Source organism: Leptonychotes weddellii, chromosome 12 (genome assembly GCF_054177405.1).
Source record: "Leptonychotes weddellii isolate Sample4059 chromosome 12, ASM5417740v2, whole genome shotgun sequence".
NCBI lineage: Eukaryota > Metazoa > Chordata > Mammalia > Carnivora > Phocidae > Leptonychotes > Leptonychotes weddellii.
The window spans coordinates 21,468,502-21,490,438 of record NC_138380.1 but is presented as its reverse complement, the minus strand read 5'-3'; the positions used below and the strand labels follow the sequence as shown (position 1 = coordinate 21,490,438).

Sequence of the window (21,937 nt, the reverse complement as noted above, 5' to 3'; positions counted from 1 at the left end):
CCCAAAAACTTAATGTCAGGCTTGCATTCCAGGGCCTTCTAGAAGCTGAATTAAACCTTGAGGATGGTGTGATGCCTTTTGGCCTGTGGAGTTCATGTTCTTGCTCAGATTTCCCATTGGCAGTGAAGGGAAGTCCTTATCAGGTTTTTGAATGGAGGCATGCTTGCCTCGGGGCTGTTCTTTTGGCACCTGCCAACGTAGTATCCTGATGCTTTTTATTGCTGTCTTTGAATCTTCCACTTATAACTTGATGTGTTTTGGTGTTGTCTTTTATTCCTTTTTGCAACAACGGTCTTAATGAAACTTGTTTCATTTTTTTTCTTCCTATTTTTTTCTCTCTTCCTTCCCCAACTATAGCTCATCTTCATACATATCTTTATTCTCCTTTCTGTCTTGATTTTGGAGAACTGGTTTGCTCTTCTGTTACTTAAAAATACATGTGAGTTAAATCTCCCTCAGTTACCACAGAAATAAACAAGGAAAGCTTGAACAAGTGGGAGAGAGAAAGTGAAAAAGCTCTTCTGTTTAAATAGATGTCAGAGTGACCTTGTCTACCTCCATCACACATGATTCAGCTCTGAGTGCAGGCTTTCTTTTTTTTTTTTTGTTTTTGTTTTGGTGCCCTCTGTAACAGAGGAATTTTGTCTCTTTGCTTCTAGCCCCCCGCTTCTTTTCGTCACAGTGTTGTGTTAAGTATGTAAGTATGTGTGTGTTGGGCTCCTGAAGCATGTTGGTGATGTTACTGTCCAAGGGACAGGTGAGCATGTGGGATCAGACAGGCAAATAGCTTACAGGTGGATGAAGACCAAACACCCCCAATACGAGCAATGAAATACACACATTGATAATGGTTTTGTAAAACTTACTGAATCTTTTTTTTTCTTTTTATCTGGGTCTCTCCCCAGTTCATCGTTCCGTTCCGCCTCTTAGGTGTAGGTCATGATAAATGGAAGTGTTTGTTGAGCTGATGGGATATGCAATATGCTGCCAAAATCACTTAGTGTGGACCAGTATTTATACATAATGCCTCTTGCCATCTCAATATACATCCTTGGAATAAAAACAAAAGACATATAAGCTAATCACATTTTCGTCTCCTAAACACACTCAAGAAATACGCTATGCAGAAGATCTTAATGTCATGATGTAATTTGTTCTAGGCTTAATGGCCTCCAACTTTTAGGGTTGAGTTTCTCCCCGTTGTCCATATCTCTTCTCTTGCACTTTCAAAGATGATTTCACTGTGTAAAGGTTAAGAGTGCCTTAAAAGGCCTTGTATGGAGCCTTAGCCGGTGTTAAGGCCTGCACGGCTGACTTCCTGCGGTAGGAAGGGAGTAATCCCTGCACAGGAGCAGGAGGCAGAGCACCTGCTTTGGGAAGAGAGACACTAGCCTCTGGGTAGTGGAACAGGGACGCCTTTTCGTACCCACTCGCTGGCTTTCCGGGACAGGACCGGACGTGTATTGGCTACTCGGCGTGCTTTTTCACTCTGTGTTCTGCTACGCCATTAGAGCCTCTTGCACTACGTCCCATATTGTGAGCCTGTTACAGGTTTTTGATTTTTCAGAAATGTTGTTCGCTCCCAACTTTTGGGTGATTCCTTTCTCTGTTGTTTTCTTGTTAATATAGATGATTTTTGTCATTAATGTCAGCTCAGTGCTGTGTTTTCCATAAGGTGCACAGCATTTGTGTGTGTAACACCAACTGAGTGAACCCCGCCTTTTGGACGGGGTTTTGTTAGACCTGGCTCTTCTGCATCTTTTGCATCTGTTCTCAGGGTAACCACTAAGGAAAAAAATACTGCCAGTCTGGTAATTTGGATCCTGAAGAAGTTAGTAATTTCCTTTACTTCTAATTTTTCAAGGTGAAGAAAGTGGAATATTTTAAGTACTGGTCATTGTTGTCTTTTCTGTAATCATCTGGTTTCCTTTAGGCCAGGATGTTCCTATGAATTTGAAACCAACTAAGAATTTGACAGACTTGGCACTAGATCTGATTTGATTTGGAGGATGGTTCTGTAGTGACTGCTTCACTTCATAGATTGGCATTTTTATTCCTAGCAGGGTTTGTTTTTCCTTGATCCAGTCTCCACTCCCTCCCTTACCGGCAGACAAAAGTTGGAATGTGCGTGTCAGTAGAATATAAGACTGTTTCTTATCTTAGGTTTATTATTGTTTTTGCTGTAGCCTGTTCTGTAATAAATATGATCTCCTGCAGATATAGAATGTAAAACAGGCGATAAAATGGGGCTGGTGCATGGCTTACTGTTGTTCTGGTAAATCAGACAAATCAATTATTGTTCTGAGGAGCTACCCACTCCTCAGGTTGCAGGCAGCATGCACTGACTTCTTCCTGCTCCTCCCTCCACTCCTTCCTTTTCCCTTCCTGCGTGAGGAGTACTCAGTGAGTCACACGGTCTGTTTCCCTCTCCCTCTATTTCCTGTTGTATCTGTTCTTTCTTTCCTGGTGCGTGAGGAGTTAGGAACTTTGTTTGTTGCCAGCAGTGCAAGAGGATAGAGCTGGGGCCAGCATCCCGTTTCTCTCTAGTCATACTTCTATAGGTCCCTCAGATGGAGTTTCCTTTCTCTGAACGTTTCTGCCTCTTCATGATAGGGAGTCGTGTTAACTCCTCTATTAATATTGCTGTTGCTTGCTTTCCTTCCTTGCCTCCAGTAAATCCCTCTGTCTTTTTTTCTGTTAACTGCTGCTGTGTTCACTTGGACTTTGGTTCCTGCTCTTGTTAACATAGGAACTTTCTTGTAACCTTTCCATGATGATTTTGTTGGACATGCATAGTATTAAAGTAGGGCCTGGAGTGATCCAAAGACTAGCTCTGGGGGTACGAAGTAGAAGGTCAGATTTTTGGGACCCTCTTGCTCTAGTATATCATGAAATGTATACTTGTTGAATTTACCAGTGAGATTCTAACTTGCAAACATAACAGATTGAAGTGTTCCCTTAAAATAAATAAATAGGGGTTGGTTGGGCATCTGACTCTTGGTTTTGGCTCAGGTCATGATCTCGGGGTCCTGAGGTCCAGCCCCGTGTCAGGCTCTGCGCTCATTGCTGGGTCTGCTTAAGACTTTCCTTCTGTCCCTCCCCTCCTCACCCTGCCCCCCCCAAATGCGCAGTGCTCTCTCTCTCTCTCGCTCAAATAAATTAATTCAAAAAGTAAATAGATAGGATTTTTCTGTAGCATTTTCTCCTGACCTTTTTCCTTCAGCTCATAGTTTTTCAGTGCTTTCTTGTACTTGTATTGTCCTCTTTTCCTTGGGGTATTTAAGCTATCCTCCTTTTGCAAGAGGCTAGAGGCCCTTTACAGAAGTTCTCTTTCCCTAACTCCCCATGAAGTTGGGTCTTCATGCAAGAGTTAAATAATAATATTCTTTTTGGCTAAAGAGAATTTAAAACAGGTTTGCCCAGTAAGTGCAAAGAAGGTAAAAGCCACACCATCACCCAGAGGCTTTCTAAGTTAGGTCAGTGTGAAATTAGTTTCCCTTTCATGTCTTCTGGCCCGCATGTGTAGGTGGTCTTCTTGCATTAATCTGTAGTTTTTTTCAGCCACCTTTCTGTTCTTTCTAATCACTGTACCTTGATGGCACCATTGCGCATTTCTTGTTTGTTGTTTTGTTTTAATAGCCTTTCCCTCTCTTACTCTTTCTTAGCCTCCAATCTCATTCTCATGTTCCTTTTGTACCAACTGCACAAGGCCAAAGCCTGTGGTTCTGCCTGGTGGGCTTCTGTGACCTGGAGGATTGCTCAGCACTAGAGCTCCATTCACACCATAGCCACTGGCCCCACGGCTGGGCCCTGCATTTGCCACCCTGGGGAAATCCCATAGGAACCCTCACTGTCTGCTGACCTTGCTCTCTAGGGCAAGCATGATGTGCTCCCTAAATATGGTGGCCCCTTGTGGGGAGGCCATGATTAGTACTGGTGATGGGTTCTTATGGTTGTTTTCTTTCATCTCTCCTATATATTTGGAAGTTCAAGTTGTTGCTAATCTAGGGGAAGATATTGCTCCTCTATTCCCTTCTTCCTCTGTCCCCGCTCAGGGTTCTTGAACTTCAAGTAGACTGCAATGTGCAGCTCATTGACTTGGATTCTCGCAGCACAGAAACATGTACTGCAGCCCCGTGGCACAAGGTACCTGTGATGCCAAAGTGGCAGCTACCGTGGAAGTTTCTCGGCTGCTAAGATGGATGGGGGTGTTTTCTCTTCTCTTTACCTTTTTCCTCTCCTCCCCACTCCTCCCCTCCAGAGTTGGATGTTGTTAAAGTGACCTTGATTGTGTTGGTGGAGTTTGCTTTAGCTAGTTGCTATCCCTAACAGTTGAGGGCATTGCTTCACTGTCTTTTGTCCATTGTTCTTTCAGCCATAGTAGTCCTTTGTGGCCAGTTCTTGTTTTCTGAAGCTCTCTATTCAAAATCCCCAGAACTGCAGGGGTATCCCCTTCTCCTTCTAACAAAATTTGAAAGCATTTATGCTTTCAGTGAGCAGAGGAGAGAAGTCTTTCTCAGATTGAGTTTCTCAGTGAAACCTGGAAAGAGATGCTGGAATTGTTTCAAGATTGTATTTCAGTGTTTACCACAGTTAGTGATGGTTATGTTTAAGGGGCACCTCCTTTTACAAATTTAAATCCACTCTTCCATTGACTTCTGTTCCTTTTATGTGTGTGTGCATGGTTTTGTTAGTGGCGGTCTTCATTTTGCACCATAGGGCACTAAATTTAGGACATAGTATCTCATCTCCATTAGTTGGGAATATCCGGAGAAATTGTTAAAGGCTTTGGGACAGGCACAAAGATTACTCGGTATTCTTTCAGAGGAATCCTAGGTTCTGCCTGGTAAACCCCTTGGGGTTATCTGATTCTGTCAGGGTCTGCTCCTTTGTGGCTGAGCAGTTTTGCACCTCTGCAGAGAGAGAATTTAACTTGTGAAGGCCTGATGTGATGCAGATGATTTCCTGCTTGTACAAATGTGGTCCTGTACATATGACACAGTTGATTTCCACCCTGTAAAAGAAATTATTTCAAATGTTACGTTTTCAGTCTGTAGTCTTACTCTGCGGTTTTGTATCTTTAGTAAATTCACTTCAGCATCCTGGTTGCCTTCTGTATATGTGGTCTTCAGATTCTCTTTTGAATAAGTTGTAATATCTTCTTGGTTTCCTCATTAATTAGTGGGTTAAAGTAAACATTTGATGTGTTCATTTTATATTTATATTAAAGTGGCACGATTTGGGGGCAACAGGGTGGCTCAGTCGGTTGAGTGTCCAACTCTTGATCTCAGCTTCGGTCTTGATCTCAAGAGTTGTGAGTTCAAGCCCCACCCTGGGCTCTGCAGTGGGCGTGGAGGCTACTTTAAATAAATAAATAAATAAATAGTCACAATTTTTCCATTTGGGGGAATTATTCTTAAAGAGAGGAAGCAATTGCAGAAACAAGAGAAATAGAAAACCAATTTATAAATTGGGCAATAAGAGATCGTGTAATTATGTGCTTTGAAAGGTCTTTGATTGCCTGCTGTATACCTAGAAATGTGAAGAGTCATTTCATTGTGAATGTAATTTTTTTTTTTTAAAGTTGTAAAGTGAATGTCTCTTTCATCTACAGAATGCCTGCTTCCATGCCCTGTACCTTACTTTATCTACCATTATGTTCACCAATAGGCTTTTGTTGTAGAAAATTCAGGCACCATAGCCAGTGGAGGTAAAGAGATTGGACATTGAAGACAGGGCACAATTTGACATTTGCTAAGTGTGTCCCAGCTGTGCAATTCAGCACCTCTGAAGAAACATTTGATCAAGTGACTTGCCCAGAGGTAGAGCACTATCAAAGACAGGCATTTATTATTTGTTGTGTCTGATAATAAAACCTCTTCTTTCCAAAATAATCAGACTTGATATGTCCCTTCACTGAACTCTGTTTCAGGAAGTTTTCTGCCACAGATTTTTCTGTTTCCCTTCTGATTCCTTATTTAACTATGACTTCACACACAGGAATGCATGCAAATGAGCCCCTTAAAAACAGGGTCCTGGCTTTCATTTAAGTGTCCTGAGCTCTAATAATGACTTTTTACTTTCTTCCTTTGTTCAACAGAAGGAGAAAGGAAATTGAGGGAGTTCAGGAGCATTTCTTCCAAATGAAGTGACACCTCTTTCCACAGGGAGTGGCCTTTAGTGTAGTTTTGGGTATCGCTGGTTCATGCTCTTGAGTTTCCTTTCCCATTCTCTGGGTACATGTGGGTATTGTTCTTTGATTCGATTTCATGGGTCCAAATTGCTTAAATGAGCCCATTACAGGCTTAGCTAAATGAACGTTAGGATATTTTGAAGGCAGTTGATAAAATTTTTGATTCCCAGGTTCAGGTGTGTGATTGGGTTTGTCTCTTCTGTCCCATGGCTGCTGAGTGATGTGATAGAACTTGAAATATTTCTGGCCAGCCCTGGCTTCACTCTCTGCTTTACCATCATAATACTACTTAGCCTTAGATTGAACTCATTTTGTCCTGTGGCCATTGCTTATATAAACATCTCAAAGTAAGTCATTTAACTAACGTAGACATTCTGCTTACTCGTATTTTAAGGCTTTATTTAGCATGCTTCCAACATATTCCCTACAGAATATGTTGTACAGAATTTTGGACTCTCTTTGCAGTGTTGATATCCAGATAAATATCTTTGAATCAGAGCGCAGGGTCAGCTTGAAATTACCTAGTAATTTTGTGCCTCAGTTCTTCAAGAAATGGTGTTCTCAGGAAGAAATGATAAAAATTCCTAAGACAGTATCGGATTTGGGAGGTGTCTGAGAATAAAGGCTATTACCAAGGTTTTGAATTTGGAGTTCTTTTGATAATACATTACTGTAGCATGTCCAGATACTTCACCCACTGTAGAAACCCTTTATTTTCTTTTATGTCATTCAGTCTAGCCCCCTGTTTCAGTTTCTCAGTTCTGTGTTATTAATTAGTGTTTCTTGAATGGCTGTGTCTTCACCTCTCTTGACCATGCCTTTATCCTCCTTTGGGGCATGTCTTTTCTTCCAGGCAGTTTCCCCTTTCTATCCTCACTGCCTTCTGATCAGGACTTTCTTGGGCATTTACATGATCACTTACTACCATGATTTTACTCTTATTGGTGTTTTGATTGATAACTGTTCTCAAGTTGACATGTGCAGTGGTTTTCCTCACTGGTTTCTAAACTCTTAGGAAAGGGAGGTCTTTTTTTGTACCTCTTCACAGAGCCTAGTTTAGATTTGATTTGCCAGGTGGTGACCTAAAACAATCTGATAACTGTGTTTGGAAAATTATGTGACCCTGGCTGCTAGGTACAGGGTTAACTGTGCTGATTAGTATCTAGAAGTGGACAGACTTATAGAAGGATGCAGCAGAAAGGGTGCATTATTTACTACAATATAGTGGCAGTATGGAGTCATGACTAGTAGCATGGGTCCAATACCTGACGAGCCAAGCTCAAGTCCTGGCTCCACTGCTTATGACTTTGTCACCTTGAGGAAGTTATGTAACTCCTCCATACCACAGTTTTCCACCGTAAAATGAATAATAATGGCCCTTACCTCATTAGATTGTGGTGTGGTCAAATGCCTTAATACATGCAGAGTACTTAAAACAGTTGACACAAAAAGAGCTTAACCGAGGGCAGTGGTTCACATGGTGGTGGTGATTATTATTAAATTGCTGAGCATCCTACAGAGCATATAGAAAGTCCTCTATACGTGATAACTACCACCACCATCATCAGTTGTATTTGTATTCTAAACTCTTTATCCAGTTCAAGTCCCAGATCATAAGCTCCGTCTTCTGAGTATTTTTACCGCCCCTTTATTTCTTTAGACATTTAACATATGCCATCTGGCCAGTTTTTTAAATGCATTTGTCACGTTGAGTCAGTGAATGAATGATCAAACCATAAGCATTTATTGAGTGCTGCTTACAATGCCAGGTGTTGAGGATATAACATTGAACAAGACAGTTACAGTCCTTATAGGGCATATGCAATTTTTCTTTTTTTTTTTTTTTTAAGATTTTATTTATTTATTTGACAGAGAGCACAAGCAAGGGGCGCGACAGGGAGAGGGAGAAGCAGGCTCCGCCCCCTCCCACAGCAGAGAGCTGGATGTGGGGCTGAATCCCAGGACCCAAAGATCATGACCTGAGCCAAAGGCAGACACTTAACCCACTGAGCCACCCAGGCGCCTCTGCAATTCCTTCTATAATTACACTTGTGCTAGTAGTGAGTGTGTGTGCTCAGGGCCAGAGCTTATTCCACGTGGTGAGACAAAGTCTTTTAAGTGATTTTAAAATGAGGTCTAAAGAAGGAGTTAGTCGAAGCTCTTGTTCAGGGCTAAAGAATGAAACTGTGTACAGGAAAGTCCTGAGGTAGGAAGTTGCTTGGGTTCAAGAGGCAAGGCCATTATTGCTGGAATGTTGAAGATAGTGACTGGAATTAAGACAGCAAATGATTGAAACATTTACTTTGTGATCCTCGAGGAAAGCTTTTGAAATTTGTCTGAAGAATAATGAGAAATCATTGACAAGGGAGGGACTAATTGGGTCAGCATTTTATAATTATATATTGTCCCTGCCCCCACCCTGGCTGCTGTTGGGGATAGACTTGAAGCAAGAGTGACTTTAGGACACTGGTTCCCGGAAGACCGAACAGTGGCTGGAACTGGGGCTGTGACGGCGGATGTGGAATGATAAATTTAAGATCTAGTTTGGTGGTAGGACAGGTAGAATTTGGCCATTGCTTGCATCAGGGGGATGAAACCGGGTGTCATGCATGAGCCCTGTAAGTGCCCGACTACAAATAACAGGTGATTGGTGGTGCTGCTTTTCCCATATGGTAAACACTGGTGGTGTAGATTTGGGGGGGAAACTAAGAATTTCTGGACATGTTAAAGTTAAGGTACCCATGAGCCATTCAAATGGTCTAGAGCCCTGAAAAGTGGCCTGGGCTTCATGCATGAACTTAGGGCTGTTGGGTGTATATATATATATGTGTGTGTGTGTGTGTGAATATACAAAATTCCCAGAGAATATTGAGAGACAAGCCCCTAGGCCAAGCCCTTCATCTCCAAAATTTGAAGATCATGTATAGGTGGGGTGTAACCCACCAAACAAATTTAAAAAAGGTGCTTCCTGAGCTATCAAGAGGAAAATCCTAGTAACTAAGAGGAGAGAGCCTTACAACAGAAAACTTGACCGTGCTCCTTCAAGGTCAAGAAAGACGAAGATTGAGAACTATCAAGTGGATTTCGCAAAACCAGTTACTGGTGACTTTGGAGCAGTTTTTGTGGACTGAAGGGGCATAAGGAGCAAGAGCTAATTGTCCCAACTGGATTATCCCCAGGAACAATGTCTTAATGGCTCTATGCCATCACTGTTAAGAGTTTCCTAAGAATAGTAAGTAGACAAATGTGTGTAATGATGGTGTCTGTGTAGTTTTCAATGTGTAAGAAATCCAGGGCATCCGTAATTACATATGCACTCTTGGAGAAAGGTATGACAATGATGGGAGATCCTCTGAATTCCTTTGGGTATGTTGATCAAAACTCTTTGAATTCTCTGCCATCACTCATGCATTCTGGGGTACATGGTTTCCATTGATAAGCTAGATCCTTAGGGTTTATACTTTGACAACCCCAATACAGTATCTACATGTGATTACATTAAACCAGAATTGTAAAGTCACTCGGTGAGGCAGAGTTAAATCTGTATTTTTCTTGAGGAAGAATTAGAATTTCCCAGTATATCCAAAACACTACATTTCTAACTACCCTTTTCTGTAAGGGTACTTCCCTTAAAATTTAAGCCTATTATCATTGTGGAAAATGTTGAATTTGGCTCTTAAAAAACTGGAGAGACAGTTACCTGACCTAAATAATTTGTGAGTTTATCTGGGCAGAGCTGAATCAGCACTGAATGTTAATATATTTTCTTTTGAAAACAAAAACACACATTTTTGTACCACAAATTTCTGTCAAATTTTTTTATTTTAAATGCATCAAAAATCAATAAGCCAAAGGAAGAAAATGATCTCTACTACTACCATCAGAAATTTGTCAATAAAAATACATCTATTTACCAAAATGTGGGTTTTTAAAAAAATTTTCCCCACCCCTCCCCTTTAAATGATATAAACTATTTTTAGGACAGAAACTTTGTTTTATTCTTAACTACACAATCAGCACCTTGAACAGTGCCTGGCACATAGTAGGTGCTTAATTTTCTTTTCCAGTTATATTTTTGCACATGAATGTCTTCTTGAATCATACTTTTAATGTCTACCTAGTCTTCTGTCTTCTTGATATACTGTAATTTATTTCATCAGCTTCCTATTCTTGGGTATTTATTTCGATTGTTCTTTTCTTTCATGAACATTTTATTCCCTTAGCTAATTCATAGTCTAACTATTTCTTACAACAGTCCCATAAAGTGGACACTTATGCCAAAGGATACCGTATAGTTGTTTTTAACATCATCATCTGTAAATCTAATTAGATTTTATGTTTGATTAGATTAGATTTTTGGTTTGATACATTCTTCAAAACATTGATCGCCTTCTGTCTTAATAATAAACTTCTGCCATAATAGTTGTCATTTTTCTCCATGTCTCAAAAACTAGAACTTTCTCTTGCAGAGTTTTAAATTATTTATTTTTATTAACTCTTTAAAAATGTAGGGCTTCACAACCAATGAATAACTGAACTCTACCTCTGAAACTAATGATACACTACATGTTAATTGAATTAATTGAATTGAATTTAAATAAAATTTTTTAAAATGTAGGGCTTCAAGAAAACGAATTAGACATAATCAGAAAGCTTTCCTTAGGATTAATTGGCCATAAATTCGTATGTCTCCAGGCAAAAATGAATGTTCAAACTACTTTAGGGGGTGTTGTAGTTATTTTAATCCTCTAACCTTTTATAATATTTATTTTGATTTTTTTAAATTTTATGTCACAGTTTGCTTACTGATTTTTTTTCTTTATCCTTTTCTGAAGTTGGGTTCTTATCTCAGGTGGGGTAGAGTTTAGCATGACATCAATTTCCTTGCCCCTGAGTTCCTGACTTGCCCATGAAATGAAACCTGTGCTTCATCAGACTGTCTTTTAAATTCTTTACTCTGCACATACTATTTTAATTATCTCTCAGGCCATTTTCTGCTCCTGTAATAAATTCTTGCCTCTTGCCTATAGAGACTTTGGAAGTGATAAAAATTGATGTGAAACTTTGAAAGAAAAAATGTATTCCAAACCTGTTATTTTTTCATCGTGGCCTGGTAATTGATACCAGAACCATAGATCGGTTGGTTGCTTTGTCCCAGATTCTCACTGTCATCTCCCATATATAAGCTGTGTTTTTAGACCAGTCACATGCCCTTTTTCCAGAAATGTTCAGGATGTCTATGATGGTTTTCCCGATAAAGACTCATCATTTCATTCTTAGAAGTGGAACAGCACAGTTGTTTTAAAGATTTTGTTTATTTATATGAGAGAGAGAGAGAGAGACAATGAGCAGGAGGGAGAGGGAGAGAGAATCTGAAGCAGACTCTGGGCTGAGCATGGAGCCTGATGTTGGGCTCAGTCTCATGACCCTGAGATCATGACCTGAGCCAAAATAGGAGTCAGACACTTACTGACTGAGCCTCCCAGGCGCCCCCGACAGCACAGTTGCTTTAAATGTAAATGGTCTTTTTCTGTTACTGTTTTGTAGTTATCTTTACCAGTTTAACATAGAAATGCTTCCTTTAACTATTTTTGATGTCTACAGTCTGGATAAATTACATGGTTGTTTTTTTGTTTTGAGAAATATTTAACCTGAAAATAATTGGAAGATATGTCTTCCAGTGTGTGAATTTCCTTTAGATACTTTATTACTATGCTGATGAACAATGAAAGGAATTTATCTGTTGACTCAAAGTATTTGTGGATAGTGTTTTTCCTGAATAAAACTACAAAAGCAATACTGTATTTACTTACCTGACCTCAGAGAGAGAAGACATTTTTCTCCATGAAATAAGAATAGGATTTTTTTTTTTTTAATGGAAAGGAAATAAACCAAGAAAGAGGAAGTTGTGGATCTAGGAAACAGAACCCAGGATAGGATGTGAAGGGAATTTCCAGGGTCTTGGTGAAAGGAAGGCCCACGACATCCATTGTGAGGCAGGCCTCACTGGCCACCGTGCAGAAGTCAGCAGGAGAAAGGAGGGGAGCACTCCAGGGAGGGCTGTGGTTTACAAAGTCTTCACACTGAATATCAATTTAAGAAAAAATTGTAATAATCTGTTGGGAAGTTAGAGTATGGAGAAATGGGGAAAGGGACAGTTTGGGATGGGGGAAAGAAGGTGGGGTTTATTTGTAGAAACTTTTCTGGACCTCACAAATTACAGGTCATAACTTTGAGATAGTTCTGTGGTTTGGCAGACTTGAGGAGGGACATTCCTTGGCACGCCACCTTGATGAGCTTCACACCCCATCCAAGTTAGAGAAAGAGAATTGAATATCGGAAGAAAGCAAGCTTGGATAGTTGACAGTTTATTATAACTAGGTAAATACTTCTCCACTTTTTATGTGAGGCACACACATATACCACCATCTGCTCTTTCTATGCTAAATTTATAATTCAAAAAAAGTCTTGTAGAATAAGCCAAGGGCATTGTATTTCCTGTTGATGATAAAATGCAGATTTTTCCACTAAAAGGCAATGACTTCATTTCTAAAGGTTAAATTGAATGGTTATCACAGTATAATTTCAGCTGGTTAAATTTGGGAAATTGAGAGTCATTCAATAAAAGAATAATCTGTGAGCTAGTATAGAATTTTTATTTGATAAAGAAGTGGATATTATTTTATTCACATTAAGCCATATCACATGATTTTATTTCAAGGTAGAAAAGAAATGTCAATCGGGATATGTACTTAGCAGTACTTTTTTTCTTTATTTGAACAAAACATTTCCTCTACATAGCCAGTTGAGGATGGCATCATGCTTTCCTTTAGCCATTGCCTAAGAATTAATACTTTCTTACGCTGCTTTTGTGAAACCAATAAAATTTTTTCTATGCTCTTCTAACCTCATGATTTTTCTCATCTAAACTATTTTCTGCTTGAATCTTTAAAATCTTTAATTCATTGAACAGTTAGTTTATCTAAAGCATGAAAAGTGCTTCATTTTGAACTTGTAACTCTGAGATACTTACAAATTAGTTGACTAGGAAAAAGGTTTTCTTAAGTTAAAAATTAAAATTTTGCATAGGCTACCTATGTAGGCTAATTTTTTATTTTTAAAATTTAGGTTTAATTTATAAAAATACATCATTTGTAGAATATAATTCTGTCAGTTTTGACAGACGTACATTTTGAAAAGCTACAGTATATACATGTAATCATCACCATAGTTAAGACAATAGAACTATTGCATCATCCCAGAAAATTCTTCCATCCCCTTGGAGTCCTTCCCCTAGTCCCTGGCAGCCACTGATCCATTTTCTGTCCTTATACTTTAACCTTTGCCACAGTGTCCTATAAATGGAATCCTGCATTTGAGAGCCATCCATGTTGTTGCCTGTATCCTTCTTATTGCAGAGTATCATTCCACTGTGTGAGGGTACTGCAGCTGGTTTATTCATCCCCTGTTGAGGGAGCTTTAAGCTATTACCAGTTTGGGGTGATTACAGGTGAAGTCCAGGCCATATTCTGGGGTTCCCTAATCTATTTCTGTAATGCGATTTGATTTTTTCCTACTTAGGTTGCCATGATTATCGATTGGAATGCTGCTTTGCCAATTTTTCTTCTAAACATAGGTTGTGTCTTCTCATCTTAGTAGCATTGCAAGTCCTTTCTTTTATCAGTATTGGACCTTTGGGAAAGAAAATAGATGGTGGACAAGACCGACCAAATACAAATATTTACAGACACCTGTCCTTGCAGGGCTCCTGAGAGCAACAGGCACATCCACAAAGTTTCTTTCAAGTCTGATTGCAGAGAAATTTCTTTTCCTCCATATTTGGGGCATGAAGTTCACTTGCCCTGACATGCTCTGTGACTTTCTTCCAATTTGGGAAGTGTACCATGCTGTTCCTTCTGCCCTTTGGTCTGTCCTTAGCTTCCAAGTTTGGAAGCTTTGCTTAGCCAGGCCATCCTAACCTAATAATTGGTAAAGGAGTAGAGTCAAGGAAGAAAACGGAAGGTCGCGTTCTCTGTTGAGGGTGCCACAGATTGGAATGCCAGCCTCCCAAGCTCAAAGCTGTCTCACAGCCTAGTGCTCCTGCAATTGTCCTCTTGATTCCTGTTCCCAGGAGTGGAGCCCAGAGCAGGAAACATTGTTTCTCCTATGCTCTGACATGTTGGAGGCCTGAGTGAGGTTCTGTGCCAAGGAAGTAAATAGTGCGAGAAGACTGTAAACTATAGACAGCACTTAATGAAAGATGATTGATGGCCTAGCTTTTCAGCACCTGTTTTTTTCGTTTCCTTATAATTTTTTCAGTAGGAGTGTTTTTCTCTGTGTTCTCTGCTGTGTTCACTTCATTCCTGTTAAACTTGCACTTCACTGATGTTTATGCCCCTAGTGCCCTCACACACACCTCACCATGAAACATCGATAACCAGCCAGGGAAGGTTGGTTCCAAATTTTTAAGTGCTTTGTGGAAAATGTTGGAGCTGGAGGGCATTCCCAAGTATCTCCCCCCAGGGTCCCATTCGTATCAAGAGGTTATCATGCTGTACAGCTGGTTCCTCACAGAGACTCACAGCCTCATTAAAACGCCAGTGGGGGCCATAGAGCCCAGGGTGTGGAAAAGAGGAAGAGCGTGGAGTGATGGATGACTTTTTTGCCTTTCTGGTGGAGGAGGAGGTACTTATGATTTGTCTTCCACATAGCTGCAGGAAAAATCCTCCTGGTCTGGGGAGCCCTGAGAAGATCTGTAACTATGGCGATTAATTGTCACAGTACAGCTTAAAAGGCGAGTGTGTTTGGGTCCTGTCCTTAGGTGTTAGTTCTGATCTCCATGCTTTTTTTTTTCCCCTCTGTATCTGTTCTTTTGTACACAGAGCTTCTGCCACTTCAGTATTAAGATTGGTTGGACCCAAACAGCAATGTGCTTTGGAGGCCTTAGCCTCAGGCCGACCCCATAGAGGGGATAGTCAGCGTTCACAGGGGAGAAACCTTCCTGCTTCGCTGCAGTGGCCATGCAGGACTCGGTTGTATTGCCAGGCAGCTTCTTCAGGTTTGATGGGCCTCTTTCAAATGTGGTTTCTCATGTGCTGGTGGAGTACCCCATGGTACCCTAATAAGCTCTGCATGTATTTGTTTTTAGTTCTTTTTGCTATGATGTTAATCAAAGAGTGATTGTGATGATGAAAACTAATTAGTGAGCTTCATTATTAACATCTCCCTTTTGAGACTTGCCCATGATAATCCTGATTAATGGCTAACTAATAGGTTTACTCTGATTCCCATTTCCCTGTGCTGTTTTGTATGTTGTGATGTTTGCTTCTCACCAGGAAGCATGTTTATGCCTACTATATGGGTATTTTCGGTGGAAAAATCATAGAATTCACTTTGCTAACATCAAGTATAAACTGACAGCCTAAATCCTGTTCCAGAATCACAGAACTTTGATTTATATAAGTTCTGCTCTTCTAGGATGCAGAGGACACGGGCGTCTAAGTAGCATACTTGTGGACCTTGGTCCTGTGCGTGCCATGTAAGGATTCTGCTTCCTCTGCCTTTCCCCCTGCCCTTCCCCTGCCCTCTTCTGTCCTCAACTTTCCCACTCTCCCAAACTTGGTCATTCATTGTACTAAATTATTTTCAACATGTGCTTGCTTACACATCGTACTTTGTAGAGACAGGTGGCAATCTACCTGCTGAAGGGAATTTCTTACAGGCATTGACACATGTAATCTGCATTTGGAAGAGGTTTGACCTGACAGGCCAGAAGTGAGGACAGAGTAGGAGTGTATAATTAAGGTGTCTTTACAACCTTTCCCTCTAAGGATCATCCTGCCTTTCTTTGGGGTCATTCCAAGCTCCGTTCCAGTAAGTCTGAGGTACAGATATTAGCATCCTTTGAAATGAAGTCACCCCAGGCACATTTGTTGCATCATTACTTTCTCAATTTCAAGGTGTATTGAGGAGGCAGAAACATTCCTTAAAGAGATGCTATCCACAATAGCAAGTTAAATGTAGCTAATGCAACCTTAAATTAGCTTCTCTAGGATTACAGGAAAATAACTTATGTGTGGTTTGTTTTGGAGCACAGGTAATGTGAAAACTAGCAGTGCAACAAAAAAAGACTTACCTGCTCAGAAGTACAGTTGCTTCTTGATTATTTACACCAGTGGAGGGGAATATTGGTGCAGAAAACTGTAGCTAATTTATCTGCTTGGATTCTCAAAGCCTTGAGCCAGTGTTATGCCAGATAACTATGGCGAGTAGACTCCCAGGCCTCATGTACATGAGTCACAGCATGGAAAACCTGAGGATGGGAGTCTCTGCAACTAGACCTCTAGACAGAAATACTTGATACTGAATAGTCTTACCTTGAAATGAGCCTTCTGTGCCTTAAGTCTCAGTGTTGTTATCTCTTTAAATCTGAGGCTTTTTAAAAATACCTTTTGGAGTTATAAGGTTATAAAGAAACCTTTGATTTCACTAAATCTCAGTAGGTGCTGCTTCAGGATTGTTGGAGAATTTCAAATGTCATCTGAATGTTGTCATTTGAACTTGCTCACTTTATTGTCCTTAAGATCCACCTGGCATCTTCAGTTCCTCAGTGGGGCCTAAACTGCTCTCTGTTACACTGTTCCTCATAATCAGGTTTTCTCTTATTTACCTAGTGTTGAAACTTAGAAGTGAGTGTAAGAGACTGAAGCACATTGCTGTACTTACATGGGCTCTTTGGAAGGCAAATCAGAGTTTAACCACAGTCATTTTTATGGTAATAACAATCAAAACTCCTAAAATAAATAATTCCATAGCTAAATTAGCAGGGAATGATGTATGGCTACATCACCTGAGGGAACTTGTCAGTCTGACATATCAGTCTTTTCATATGAGCCACTTAAACAAATTTTAAAGGTTTCAAGGATTTTTGTGTTAAAAAGGAACATGCCAAGCAAGGGAAGTGCTTGAGATGACAAGGAAAGACAGACACCATTGCCTGTGATGGAGATTTGAAAGAGCTGACATCTTGTACTTACATTCAATTTAATTGACTTGATAAGAATTTTTTTACTCTTAAGAATCTATGAACTTGGGTGAAATTTTGTATCTTTTCCCTTAACGGGTGGCTCATAGGCATATCATCTTCAAGCATTTGGAACGATGAGGGGGTTCCATGTCTTGTCTTGCAGTTTGGCCTCTGGAAGTAAACATGGACAATTGTGGTAGGCTTTTAAAATTTGTTTTCAGAAGCCTTCAGTTGTCATAGTCAGCTTTCACTTCTAATCTTTGTCATAATCAGTGGCATGTCATATTCTCTTTGCCTTCTTCCCATATGTTGTTGTTTCTGGATTAGGACTGTTAAATTGTAGGTTGAGACTTAGAAAGAGTCAGGAACTTTTTGTTTAATTACATGGCTGATAGTAAGGTACCTTGATTTCTCCTTGGTTCCCAGTCTGAGAAATTCTCTTTCTTGGTAAAGTAGGTAATCATTTAGCAAAATATGGTGAGAGTCTGCTCCAACCTTCTTTTTGTATTAATACCTACGTGTGTGTGAGCTGCTGTTATTCCTATAAGCACCTTTTTTTTTTCCTCCAGATAAATACCTCCATATGACAGTGAGCAAAAGTCTGTTTCTGAAAAATATAGATTACTGCAGTTTTGAGGGGAAAGGCCCTCTCTCCAGAGACATTAAGTTGCCTCCTGAATTGCGATAATCAATTTAATAATTGTTGTTACTTACTGGTTCAGCTCATGAATAATGTCCCAGATTTAGACTAGTGTGGCAAAAGGATTTTAATCAGGTAGTGCTTTCTTTCCCATGGAGCATTTGTCTTGCTTGACTGTTCTGGACTTCAGCCAACTGCCAGAAAGGCCTTGTCCCACTGTATATGTAGAGTAGAATATGTGTTGCTTAAGTGTTCACTGGGGGAGTTCCCAACTCACTAAAGCTCATTGTTACCTTACCTTTTACCAATGTGCCATTAAAGACACTGAGAATGGATGACTGTCTCTCCTTTTCTCTGAGAATCTGTTTGAAGGGAAGGATGAATCTCATTACTATAAATACTGTTTTCATCCCAGCCTACCTCACTGCTTCTGAATGAGAGGAGCCCCTCTGGCTGCTGTGAAAGCTCTCAAATACTTGATGGCTTGTTAAATTTTCATTATCTAATGTGCATTAATTTAGATACAATAGCTCTGTTGCTAGGAGCAGAGTCAGAAAGGAAGAGCTTGGCGGAGTGCAGACTGCTTGTGTCGCAGGAGTCAGGAAAGTGTGCAGAGCTTGCTGTCCTCAGAGGGAGTTTACAGTTCTGCTGGCTGGGCTGAAAACCTCGGAAATTCTGACGTCCCCTGACTACTCCCCCAGCACATGCACTGTGATGTTTTGATGCTTGCTTACTCTGTCATCTGTTTCATTAGCTTGAAGGACTGAAAGGATTTGAAGCTCTCTAGATGAGAGCTCTGAGGTTCAAAATGTCCAAGGTCTGGTTACTCTTGAGGGGGTAGAGGGCATGCACTTTGTGTTTTATGTGTGAAAAAAGTTTTAAAGTGCTATTAGGTTTCATGTGTTTTCCTGTTTCTATAATTGTTCATACTGACATGATGTGGAATAGGTCCCCATGGAGCATGTCCTATTGTTAGAGATCTCCCAGGCTGGGAACAGAAACAGTCTGCCCAGGTCCCAGCTCACCCCTGAAAAGCACGTAGACCAAGGCTCGCTATATAGGCACCCAAAGAAGGCTGCACTCTTGATGTTCAGAAACAGTGAGCCTCTGAATCTACATAACCCATTGACGGTTAAAGATGAACTACTTTGGGTTTCTTGGGAAGGGGCTTTATGTAACACAGCCTGGGTATCACTTTTTTTTTTTTTTAATGAAAATTAAAGGTTAAATTAACCTCCATGAAAGGCTGGTATTAGTCTTCTCCCCCTTGATTTTGTTGAAGGAAGAGAAGCCCTTTTTTGCATCCCGTGAGGAATGAAATTTTCATTTCAAAGCACCTTCCTAACTTGTATATCCATTGAGTGCATAGTAACAGAACAGAAGGAAGCACAGAATATTCTGGAAATTTCAGATTAACTCTGTTTCTTCTGTGGAAGTCACATGGGTATCTTGCCTATGTCATAGTTTCAGGGTTGTCTCTTTTCCTATGATTATTCGCCAAGCTTTCTATGGTCTGCCAGACTTTTTGCCCTAGGACAGAGAAAAAGAATCATTTGCTCAGATTTTATTACTTTTTTCTAATGATTCTTTTCTTTTATCCACCAGGATACCCAAAAAGCAAAGCAGTTTCTGCCCTTCCTTCAGCGGGCAGGTCGTTCTGAAGCTGTGGTGGAATATGTCTTCAGTGGTTCTCGTCTCAAGCTATATTTGCCAAAGGAAACTTGCCTTATCACCTTCTTGCTTGCAGGTAAGTCTTGTGTGTTTTATGTTCTGATAATTCTTCCCGGAGCTCAGAGGTCATGCTTGGAGGTCACATGCCTTCTTTTCCCTTGTGTTTTAGATAGGACCTCGAACCAGTCTAGGTGTTTTAGTCTCTGATTGAGATGTGAACACAAAACTGCTAGATTTGATCCCTCTATCACTGCAGACCCAACACTGGGCCCTCTTCCTGCTCCCCATTTCTACCAGCCACAGGGCATAAGAGTAGAGCAGCTTGAAAGACAACACGTATCTTTTCACAGCCTGGGTGAAGGGAATTCCAGACAAAGAAAAATACTAATGATGGAATTCTCACAGTCGGTATTTCGCATTTGGGATAGACCACTCCTGCCATGTTAGTCATGGGTAGTCCACCGAGGAGCTGAGACACCCTCCCCTTGTGTCTCCCTAGGCAGTACCGTTTGTCTTTTATTCTTTTCAGCTGTTATTAGGATCCAAATCCTTTCTGAAACGTCAGACATGACATTACCTTCCCAGGCTCCTGCATCTTTACTATTTCCCTGTTGCACTAAGCTTGACGTGCTAGGGAAGGCCGCCTTTTCTTTGCTGACTGAATGCGCATCTTTCTTATCCTGTCTTTTTTAGTAGCTTAATATTTCTCAAGCCAGAAAGACTGTGTATGAACTGTGTTCTTTGAGCAATTTACATTTATGCATTCAAGGAGCAGACTGCCTTACTTCTTCCCCAATGGCAGATAATAAAGTTATTTATTTTCAGTCAGTACTTCACAGAGACTGTGGTCTTTGAGAGAAAGTGTCATTTTACTTCAACACCCCACAGCCCACCCTGTACATACAAACATTCAGTCACTCACAAAGGACATACATATTCTGCTGTGTTCTCCCGGTTCACATTGCCTTTTCTGTTGATACCCTGCTCCCTCAGCACTCCTTCTGTTGGGATTCTTGAATAGAATTTGCCATGGGGGGAGAGAAATGGGAGCCATGCTTGCTGTCCCCTGCCAGATTGCCTCAGCCTCCTTTTCCTAGAAGGCACGGATAGTTTCTTCTCTGGATCAGGGTCTCCCTCAGGCCCTAACTAAATGGGTTGTTATGTGAGATAAATCACTCAGTGAACACATGGCCGTGACGTTCTCTGCTGCTGCTGCTGGGCCGCCACTTCTGGCTGAGGCTGTCTCGCATGCTCTGAAGAAGTTAATGATCACTGCGCAGCTCTGCAGGCTTTCTGAGGGGACTAACTGAAATACAACATGAAGCTCAGGGGCAGCTGCGGAAAGGAAGGGCCAGAACAAATCCATACCTTACTGGAGGGCTGTGCTTCTGTGAGCTGTAGTAAACGGAGCGGTAGCATGGCAGCGTGTGACGGAAGCCATTCGTGCCCTTAAGATTTCTGGAGCCGAGAAGTTTCTTATCAGTGAATTCTTTTTGTTACAGAGTTGGAAGTATATATTCAACTTCTCCTTTGTTCTATGTCTACAAAACAAAAGCATCCTCTTGGCAGTGTGGAGCTTTATCCCAGAGGTGAACAAGAGAAAAAGTATTATTCTTTCTGGAAAGCTTGGCCACAGGTCTGTAGGGGAAAGAAAACATTGAAGTTCTGGCTTCTAAATTCAAAACTACCTGAACGGAGCCAGCTCAGAGCTTAGACCTATCCTGGCTGGAGTTTTCCTGCAGAACCCTTCTGGTTGTACTTTCTTTCCCATGGAGCATTTGTCTTGCTTGACTGTTCTGGACTTCAGCCAACTGCCAGAAAGGCCTTGTCCCACTGTATATGTGTTGCGTAAGGGTTCACTGGGGCAGTTTCCAACCAACTGAAGCTCAGACACAACGCAGCCTGGTCACTCAATTCCACAGCAGCCAGTTCCTGTGTGTACTTGGCATTATTCTAAGTTTAGCAATTCGAAAGACAGTGCCTGAGTTAACTTACATTCTGAAAGATAGATTACCAATGCAAATACATGATAAAATATAAGCTTTTCCATTTTTCTCGTGCCATACTATATGCGGTTATATTCTGCATCTTCTGATTTCTTTAGAAACCTGGCAAGGATACCGGACAGGGGAAAGTAAGAGCACGCAGACCTCAGTTTGAATCACGGCTCTACTCTGCACAAGCAGGTGACTTTAGGGAGGTTTTTTACTCTTGAAGCCTTAGCTTAGACATCAGTTAACTGGAAAGTGTTTCTTGCCTCTTAGGATTTTGTGAGGATTTAATGAGATGTGTAAAGGGTTCAGAACAAGCCTGCCATAAAGTAGATTATCCATAAAAATGTTTCCTTCCCCCTTCCTCTCACAAAGACTTGGTGAATTCATAACTAGAGCTCTTCTTAACTCTTAAA

General features: G+C 40.7%; 1 protein-coding gene across 1 annotated transcript in view; it reads left to right on the top strand.

Moving 5' to 3' along the window:
* Positions 1-21,937, top strand: part of SND1 (staphylococcal nuclease and tudor domain containing 1) — a 404,590-nt gene that overhangs the window by 237,895 nt on the left and 144,758 nt on the right. The window contains exon 15 of the mRNA XM_081800145.1: positions 19,465-19,606. Coding sequence (XP_081656271.1) covers positions 19,465-19,606 — 142 coding nt within the window. The remainder of the gene's footprint in view (positions 1-19,464; positions 19,607-21,937) is intronic.